A 9,839-nucleotide genomic window follows, 5' to 3' on the forward strand; every position below is an offset into this window, starting at 1 on the left:
TGGGGAGAGAGGAATATAATGAGAGGAGATGGGGAGAGACAGAATGGAGTAAACTATCTCATAAAGAAGAGGCAAGGGAAAATGGTTACAATGGAGGGGAAGAACAGGAAGGCAAAAGGGAATGGGTCAACTTTATTCTCATTGAATTTGGCTCAGGGAGGGAATGAAATACACACTAAATAGGGTATCTCACCCTACAGGAAAGTAGGGGGGAAGGGGATGAGAAGGGGATGATGGAAGGGAGGGCAGGCTGGGGGGGAGGAAAGTTGGAAGCACCCCACTTTTGAAAAGGGAAGGGATCAAAATAGAGAACAGAACAAGTGGGAGGTGGGATAGGAGGGAGGGAAATATAGTCAGTCTTTTACAATATATCTACTATGTTATTGTTTTGCATTAGCTACACATATACAACCTACACTGAACTACTTACCTTCCCAGTAAAGGTGGGTGACAAGGGGGGAAGGGAATGAATCTTTAATTCAAAGTTTTAAAATCAAATGTTTAAATATATATATATATGTATATATATATGTATATAATTATTAATACTATTTTACATGTAATTGGGAAATAAGATATACAGGCACTGGGGCATAGAGATCCATCATGCCCTACTGGAAAAGTCAAAAGGGGTATGGGAGAAAATATGGGAGAGAGCAGATTGGAGGAGGGGATATCCTGTAGGACTGCTATTTTGGGGCAGTGGGTAGGGGAAAACGTGGAGAAAATTGTTAACTCAAAATCTGGAGGAAATGAATGATGTAAATCAGAAGTTAATAAAGCATTTGAAAAATGGGGAAAAAAATACTAAATAGTCCCATTATACTTAGAGAATCCTAGAGAAAAAAAGTAAAAAACTACTTGAGATAATAAATAAATTTGGTGAAGTTGCAGGATACAAAATACACCCACATAATTCCTTGGCATTCCTATATATTTCCAATGAAATTCAACAGCAAGAGATAGAAAGAGAAATCCCATTTAAAGTTACTGTAGACATTATAAAATATTTGGGAATCTACCTGCCAAAACAAACCCAGGACCTGTGTGACCACAACTACAAAACACGTTTCACACAAATAAAGTCAGATCTAACTAACTGGAAAAATATCAATTGCTCGTGGCTGGGTCGAGCTAATATAATAAAAATGACAATTTTACCTAAATTAAATTATATATTTAGTGCCATACCAATTAATTTACCAAAAAAACTACTTTATAGAGCTAGAAAAAATAATAACAAAATTCATTTGGAAGAATAAACGGTCCAGAATATCAAGGGAATTAATGAAAAGAAATGCTAGGGAAGGTGGACTAGCTTTACCAGATTTCAATCTGTATTATAAAGCAGCAGTCATCAAAACTACTTGGCACTGGCTGAGGAATAGAGGAGTGGATCAATGGAATAGATTAGGCACATGAGATTCAGCAGTCAATGACTATAGTAATCTACTGTTTGATAAACCCCAAGACCCCAGTTTTGGAGATAAGATCTCACTATTTGACAAAAACTGATGGAAAAGCTGGAATACAGTATGGCAGAAACTGGGCATAGACCATTGTCTAACACCATATACCAAAATCAAATCTAAATGGGTGCATGATCTAGGTATAAAGGTTGATACTGTAAGCAATCTCGGAAAAGAAGGAATAGTTTACCTGTCAGATTTGTGGAGAGGGAAAGACTTTATGACTAAACAAGAATTAGAGAACATTATAAAATGCAAAATGGATAATTTTGATTACATTAAATTGAAAAGCTTCTGTACAAACAAAGCCAATGTAACCAAGATTAAGAGGGAGATGGGAAATTGGGAAAGAATCTTTACAACCTATGTCTCTGACAAAGGACTCATTTCTAAAATATATGAAAACTGAGTCAAATTTATAAGAATACAAGTCATTCCCCAATTGATAAATGGTCAAAGGATATGAACAGGCAGTTTTCAGAGAAAGAAATTAAAGACATCTATAAGCACATGAAGAAATGCTCTAAATCACTATTGATTAGAGAAATGCCAATCAAAACAACTCTGAGGTACCACATCTCACCAATCAGATTGGCTAAGATGACAAAACAGGATGTAAGGGTTATGGGATTTAAAGATCTCCCATGCCCCATGGACGTGCTGACATAGCAGAGCAAGAGAAAGTGAAAAGCCGAGCTAACGGTCCTGCAGTTGGCAGTTGGCGGCGGTTGCCTTTTTTTTTTTTTTCTGCTGGGGACTCCTGCTGAGGACTGCCAGGGGCCGGAGCTGCTGGGAGCGCTCTTCCAGGACACTGGGTGGTTGCTGTGAGTGGGGAGAGGAGGACCTTTGCCTGAGGTAGCCTGTTCTGTTTTAAAGGCTTGAGAATGTGGGTGCTTTCTACTTTATCTACCTGTGCCAATGTCATAACTACTCTGATGGCTTTCACTTTCTGGTTTTGGGACTCAGTCTTTTGGTATCTTAATAAATTTTCTAGTTTATTTCCCCAAATGGTAAACCTGATGTATTTTGTGATGGATAATTATATCAGCATATTTGTAATCTCTATAGGCATTGTGAATATGGCATTGCTGATACACAGGAAAATGACAAATGCTAGAGAGGATGTGGGCAAACTGGAACACTAATGCATTGCTGATGGAGTTGTGAACTGATCCAACCTTTCTGGAGAGCAATCTGGAATTATGCCCAAAGGGCTATAAATAATTTCATACCCTTTGACCCAGCAATACCACTTCTAAGGTTATATCCCAAAGAGATCATAGAAGTGGGAGATAGACCCATATGTACAAAAATATTTATAGCAGCTCTTTTTGTGGTAGCAAAGAATTGAAAATTAAGGGGGTGCCCATCAATTGGGGAATGGCTGAACAAGTTGTGGTATATGCGTGTTATGGAATACTATTGTGCTATAAGAAACGAGGAGCAGATGGACTTCATATTTACCTGGAGAGGCTTATACAAACTGATGCTGAGTGAGAAGAGTAGAACCAGGAGAAATTTGTACACAATTACAGACACCATGTATGTGTGATGACCAACTTTTATAGACTGGACTCTTCTCAGCAATGCAGTAATATAAGTCAATCCCAAAAGACTCATGATGGAGAGAGATGCCTACATCCAGAGAAAGAACTAGAAAGAACTGAGTTTGAATCCAGATTGAAGCAAACTACCTGATCTTTTTCCTTCTCTTGTTTGGTTTTATGTCCTCTTTACCATTTTTCATTTCATCTGATACAATCCGTCTTTATAACCTGACTAACGTCTAATGTGAAAGTATTTACAGATCCTATACTTGACTGTATGCCGCCATGGGGGGTGGGGGGGAGGGGGACAGAATGTGAAACTCAAGGAATTGTGGAATTGAATCTTGTAAACTGACAGTAAACAAATTAATAAAATATAACAAATACTCAAAAAAAAAATACTAAACAGTCCCATTCACCTCTTGAACAGGAGGAGGAAAGTGGGCTAGCATTGCCTTCAGGAAAGCGAACAGCTCCTCTAATGATGCCAACCCATGAAAGCAGAAGTCCCTCTTTGTAATGCCAACCTTCTGCTGGCCAGGCTATATAACAAAACTGGGCTACAACAGTGTCTAAAGAACTTTAAATGAATTTCTCCTGCAGAGGATAATGGTGAGGCATGAGGCAGGTGAGAACTGGCAGCAGCATAGAGTTAACGAAGAAATTTGGAGATTAGGATTAGCGGATGTCCTCAAAGAACTATGTGATAGGAAGAGCACAAAAAGAGAGCTGGTGGGCAGCCGTGATGCCTCACGGGTGCCCTCGAAACACCAGGGGAACACGAGAAAGCCTTCCGGCATGCTGGGTACATCTCCTTTGATGGAGCTGTATTAGATGGCTATGAATAGCAATGAGATCACAGATCCTTTGAGTATCTGAGAGAGAGAAAACCAAGAAGAGATTATTTAGTTGAAATAACTGGTCCTGAGACCTGCCAAGATGGCAGAGCAGCATGAAGCCGTACAGCCCAGCTCTCCCCTCACTTCATCCATAAAGACCTAGAAGACACACCAGACCAAGCCCCGATCAGGAAATCCAAGGAAAGATCAAAATGAGTCATTCTGCCAGCCCAGGGAAAGAGAGGCTGATGGACACTGGGGTTGGGATCTAGCCAGGAACACTCCGGGGTAAGCACTCCAGCCCTAGCACTGAAGACCTGCCTGCAGCCAGGCACCACCTGAGGTGCAGGAACAGGTGCCAAGTGGAAGCTTTGCTGCTTACCAGCCAGTGCTGTGCCATGGATTCAGAGGGGACTGAGGGGGGAATCTGCACCAAAGGGTGGCGTGGTCACTGGTCCTGGCCTGGGCATGGAGCACTGGCACAAGTACAGATGAAATAGCACGGCGACGCCAATCCAAGCCAGCCTTGTCTGAAGCCCGCAGCACAACGGACCGTGGCAAGAGGCCCACACTAAAGAGGAGCCTATGGCTCTATGGTTTTGAACCTGCAGAGCTTTCCAAATGATGGCTGTCTACTGGAGCCCAAACCAAGAACAAGTCCACAGCTATGCTGCTCAGCCCCAAAGTCAGATTAGGAACTTGGGGAGCTCAGACCAGGAGGGAAATGCTGAGACTTGGTCCTGGGGCACAGAGAAAGCTGGCAGGTCCCCGGAGGAGCTGTCCCTGAGAGCCTGACATAACACAGTCCTCAGTACCCTAGGAAAGCAGCACAAAGAGGAGCATGCACAGTGCAGTCACTCCCTCCAGAAGTACACACACACACACACACACACAGTCTCACACACACACACACACACACAGTCACACACACACACGCACACACACACGCACGCGCGCGCACACGCACGCACGCGCACGCACACACACACGCACACACACGTCTTCTACTTTAGCCAACCTCAATTCTGTCTGTACCCATTACTGCAGTCATCTTTTCTCCTGGTTTTTCAGGTGCCCACTGATATTTCTACCTGCCACCATGTACCTTGACATAGGCCCCTTCTTCTGCCTTGAGATCACTTTCACCCCTGCCCATTTCCTGAAGTCTGGTGGTGACTCCCAAAGAGAAAATGTACCACCACCTTCTGAGGACACGTTCTGCAGTGCCAAGCACACCCTTTAAGGGGCAGAAATAAGGGCCACCACCTGGCTTCACAGCAGGCCACACCAGACCTGATGGGCGAGGAGTCTGGGCACACTGTCAGTAAGTCAAAGTCACGACGACTAGTCTAGGATCTCTTGCAGGATATTTCATCAGCATTTTTTGTGGCTGCAAAGTTTCTCAGATGAAAAAGGAACCTTGGTAGGAGATTTGACAACAGTTTTTAAAAAGTGCAGAGCTATCAGAGAGAAAGCCTGAATTTAATTATTTTTAAAAGCTCCAGGAGAAACAATAAACTCCTCCTTGGCCAGGCCTGGCCTCCAAGCTCCTCCACAGTCTGTCTTCAGGCTCTCCTTCCACTCTTACTTCTGTGACTTGCAGTCCAAATGCCCATCTCTCAGAACCCTATGCTTGACCAAGGCTGAGCTCAGGTGCCAACTGCCCCAAGAAGTTCAGCCTTAATCTCTCCTTCAAGTGCCCTTCAAGGGGCCATGGGCACCCCATCCTCCAAGAAAATAAACTCCCTGAGGGCAGGCTTTGCCTTTGTAGCTCCAGCACCTAGCACCTGCCCGGCCCTGCACACAGCAGGCACTTAATAAATACCTCTTAGATTATATCTGCATAGCGTAACTGGCACACCCTCTTTATACACATGTGCTCAAGACCTGTGAGTCCTTAAACACCATCCACACTTTCTGAGCAGGTCTTCTCTGAGCTGCTGTGAAGGTTCTAAATGACTTAGATAGGAACTGAGCTATATTGGGAAAATGAAAGGGACAGTAGAGTTCACCTCCAGCTCCAGACACTTTCAAGGCCTGTAATCATGGACCAATCATTTAACCCCTGAGCCTCAGTTACCTCATCTGCAAATGCGAGAGACGGTACAGTGACTAACCCCTAAAGCAGCAAGCCACTGGAAGATCCCTTGAGATGGGTGCCTGAGATATGATCCATAAGCTCTGTGGGATGCTGGGTATTGTTACCTGGAGGGACAAAACAGCAACTAAAAAGCTCGGTCTTCTTATAAATTTCTGTAGGCATGGGAGGAAAAAGGGAAGGAAGGAAGGAAGGAATGGAAGGAAAGAAGGAAGGAAGGGAGGAAGGGAGGAAGGAAGGAAGGAAGGAAGGAAGGAAGGAAGGAAGGAAGGAAGGAAGGAAGGAAGGAAGGAAGGAAGGGAAAAAGGATTTTTTTCCCAAGATCTCAAAATGACTTTAATTTTATTTCCTTTGCTTAAGCCAAATCATTAAATCTCACAGTGATTTTGGGTGGGGGGACAAGGAGAAGGCTGTGGATTAGATCATGGCTAAGCGGGGTAGGATCAGTGGGGCCACAGGCCTCACTGGGGAAGGTGGAGGAGCACCGACTGTCCAGCAGGAAGGTAGGTGATGTTCTGAGATCAGGAAAGCTGGTATGCAATGTCCTCTTTGGCTTCCAGCTTACAAAGCTCTATTAGGCCATCTCCCGCTGTGGCCAGCAAATTGACAATCAGCTCGGCCGCTTTGGAATCACCCTCAGCTGAGATGATGGCTGCTTTCCTCTGTTGCTCAGCCTTTTCCACTACAAATCTGGCCCCCTCTGCTTCCTGCTGAGCCGCCGGTTTGGCTTCTATGGCCTCCATGAACTCCTTCCCAAAGCTCAGATGTGTCAAAGAAACGTCATCTGGGATGAGCCCAAAGGCTGCTGCTTGCTCTCTTGCCTGGGTGATCAACTCTCCAGCATCACATCGAGCCACCAGCACAGACCTGAGGGTCTCAGTGGCCATGAATGACAGCACCCGCTCACTGTCGTCCTCACCAATGCTGGTGAAGATTCGGGGCAGCTGACTGGCAACAGGTCAGAAGAGAATACGTAGAGTGACACTGACATTCTGTAAATCCTTGCTACCAGTGATTACTGGGACACTCCGTGGCCAGGAACAGCAGTCAAAAATAACTGGTTTCTGTACCCACGGGATGAGAAAATGAGTCCCTTCCCCTAGAACAATGTCTTGGACTCCACGGAACCTATCAAAGACGACAGCTCTGTGGCCAGCATCCACATTATATAAAGCAGAGTTGACAATCCTACAACAGCTAAGCCCAGGTCAAACTGGCCAACACTTTCAAACAGTTTAGCAGCCATGTCTCTTTCAAATGGTCTTGGTCTTCTGCCCTCGCAGACCAGAGACAACTCTGACTGGAAAAAAAGGATTTTTAAAGTGCTTACTACATGACCTGGGAGGTAGGTGCTATTGATGCCTTTATTTTACAGTGGAGGAAACTGAGACAGAGGTGAAGTGACTTGCCCAGGGTCACACAGTGTCTGAGGCACTTTGAACTCAGGTGTAACAGAGAGTGCTAGAGAATTCTGAAAACAAATCCGTTTCCATCCAAGTCTCTGTGCTTCCCATCTCCCTTCTCCTAAGCTCCATTCACATGCCTAGCTACATATATTACTGAAAAGACAGTGGAGTGCCCTATTGCACCATAACCAGCATTCAGGTAGAAGGAGGCCTCTACACTGTGGCCCACAGGCTCACTGGTGCTCAGCACAAATACTACTTGTGTGTAACTGCTAGACTGGCCTCTTGCAAGAAGCAATCCTTGACTGAATCTTCAGCAGCACGGAGAATCGGTACCAATCCCAATTCTCTTCAAGGATGTCTATGGCAGCTCCTCTTCCCTTAAGCAAACCAGCTCTTTGAAGTGTGTATGAAAAAACCCAACTCCTAGTGATCCACTGGGGAGGAATGAACATTTGTGCAATTGGACAGGCCCGCGGCTAAGCCCTCCCCCAAACCTCTGCAGTTTGTCATGCCGTGCCAAAGTCTCCTGAAAGAAGCCACAGGACCACAGACCTGGAGCTAGAATGGATCAAAGGCATTTGATGAGACCCACAACCCATGATCACCCAAGGAGGAAGGATTCGAAACCAGATGCTTTAATTCCAAATCCAGTGCTCTTTCGACTCCACAATCAGTCAAAAGGGTTTAGCCTTTCTACCCACACGGGAAAACTCCAGTGGTGAAAGCACAGCTGCTCTCCATACACAACATGCAAGTGGACGGACAGCTTGGAGAGCTGGGCCAGCAATACCTATCCTTGGACAACGAGCAGGGCTGACAACTGAGCAAAAAAAGCCAAGGAGGCTGGAAGAGGCGCCCACCTGTCTTTGCACGGATTCACCCCACCTTTCCCCAGAAACAAAGGTCTACCTTCTTAGCATTCTTGTACCGATCTCTAAAGGAGAGCTGAAGATGGAGGGCTCTCACACACACACACCAGATGCATCAGAAAGATGTGCACACAGTGAGTGCCACTGACATTCACACCATGCTAAGTTTAAGGACACATGGAAGGCCCCGGAACAGGCTGACTGCGATCTCTGGGCCGGTGCATTCCAGGGCCCAGGCTGGCACCATGGTCCTGAGAGGCCCCAGGGGACACTTCCCCAAGAGGGTGTCAGCTCCTGGGGATGGACACGGAGTCTTCCCTTCCTCTGAATCCCCTGCTGGCGCCTCAGAGAAGACTGGTCTTTGAAGAAAGGAATGAAAGCCAGAGAAGCCCTAGCACTCACACATCCATTCATTTACCCCGCCAACACTTACTGGTCCAAGGCCCTGGGGCGGGTGCTGGCAGGAACCAGCAGCCGCCCAACTCTGAAGGAGCTACAGGTGGGGCACCAGGGAAGGGCGCCAGAAAGGCCGGGGGTCGGAGACTCTCGGCTCAAAGCCCAGTTCCGCCGCTTCCTGGTTAGGTGACTGTTCAAGGCCTTCCCCGGCTGAGCCTCAGTTTCCCCATCTGTAAAACGAAGGGGCAGGCCTTCCTGGGCTCTAGCTGCAGGAGAGCATCCCAGCAGAGGGCACGAACATGAGTCACTTCACAAAGGGAGCTGACACTCGGGGAATTTCGGAGACTTCCTCAAGGTCACCCCGGACGCCGCTCTGACCCTCCCGGCCCGAACCCGCACACTCGCCCCGTGGCTCCGGGGAAAGCCCCAACACTCCCCACAAGCAGTCCGGGAGGCCTCCGTGGAGGAGGTGGCAGCCCCCGACACGCCGCGAAGGCTTTGTTCTGGGTGCGGCGCGATCCGGCCCAGCGATTCCCGAAGCAGCCCGGGCAGCGCTGCCGCTGCAGAGCCAGGAGGGCCGAGGGGTGCGGGGTCACGGGGAAGAACAAAGGCCGCGGCTGCACTGACCCCCAGGCTCGCCCCACCCCCGGACACTTGGGGAACTTCCCGGCCCCCCGGCCGTGGCCCCGACGCGGCGGCTCCGGCCACATGGCCACCTAGCGGGGCGCTGCGAGCACGGGGCCCCCCGGGGCGCTGGGCTCCCCGCTCCCCAGGGGGCTCCGCGTGCCGGGCCAACGGGCCGCGGGGAGCCCGGCGGCCGGCGCCTTTTTCAAACGGCCCCGCTTCCCGCCGCCGCGCCGGGCCGGGCCGGGCCCCCCGCCCCGCGCGCTGTCACCGCTCGCTCCTCACTCACCATTGTGGTTGACCCAGGTCGGCTTCAGGAGCTTCATTGTTCGGCCGCCGGGGCCGGGTCCGAGGCCGAGGCCGCCCCCGAGCTGCCTGCCTGCCGAGGCGGGGCCGGGCCGGGCGGGCGCTCAGCGCCCCGGGGCCATGGAGCCCGCGGGGCCCGAGCCCGGGCCCGCCCAGGCCGCCGCCGCCGCCGCCGCCCGCCGCCCGCCGCCGCCGCCGAGGCCGGGGCCGCCTCCGAGCCTGAGCAGCCGCCGAGGCCGAGGCCGCCTCCTTCCCGCCGCCGAGGCCGAGGCCGCCGCGCCC

At 48.9% G+C, this 9,839-nt stretch overlaps 1 protein-coding gene and 1 pseudogene across 1 annotated transcript in view; both read right to left on the minus strand.

Moving 5' to 3' along the window:
• Nucleotides 1-9,644, minus strand: part of HIRA (histone cell cycle regulator) — an 87,978-nt gene extending 78,334 nt beyond the window's left edge. The window contains exon 1 of the mRNA XM_069100818.1: nucleotides 9,541-9,644. Within this exon, the coding sequence (XP_068956919.1) occupies nucleotides 9,541-9,577 (37 nt within the window). The 5' untranslated portion in view covers nucleotides 9,578-9,644. The remainder of the gene's footprint in view (nucleotides 1-9,540) is intronic.
• On the minus strand, nucleotides 5,721-8,947 carry LOC138171330 (prohibitin 1 pseudogene; annotated as a pseudogene).
• Nucleotides 9,645-9,839: the final 195 nt, after the last annotated feature.

Source organism: Petaurus breviceps, unplaced genomic scaffold, assembly GCF_028583685.1.
Source record: "Petaurus breviceps papuanus isolate PSGF00001 unplaced genomic scaffold, PetGlider_PUasm1.0 428, whole genome shotgun sequence".
In the NCBI taxonomy this organism is placed as follows: Eukaryota; Metazoa; Chordata; class Mammalia; order Diprotodontia; family Petauridae; genus Petaurus; species Petaurus breviceps.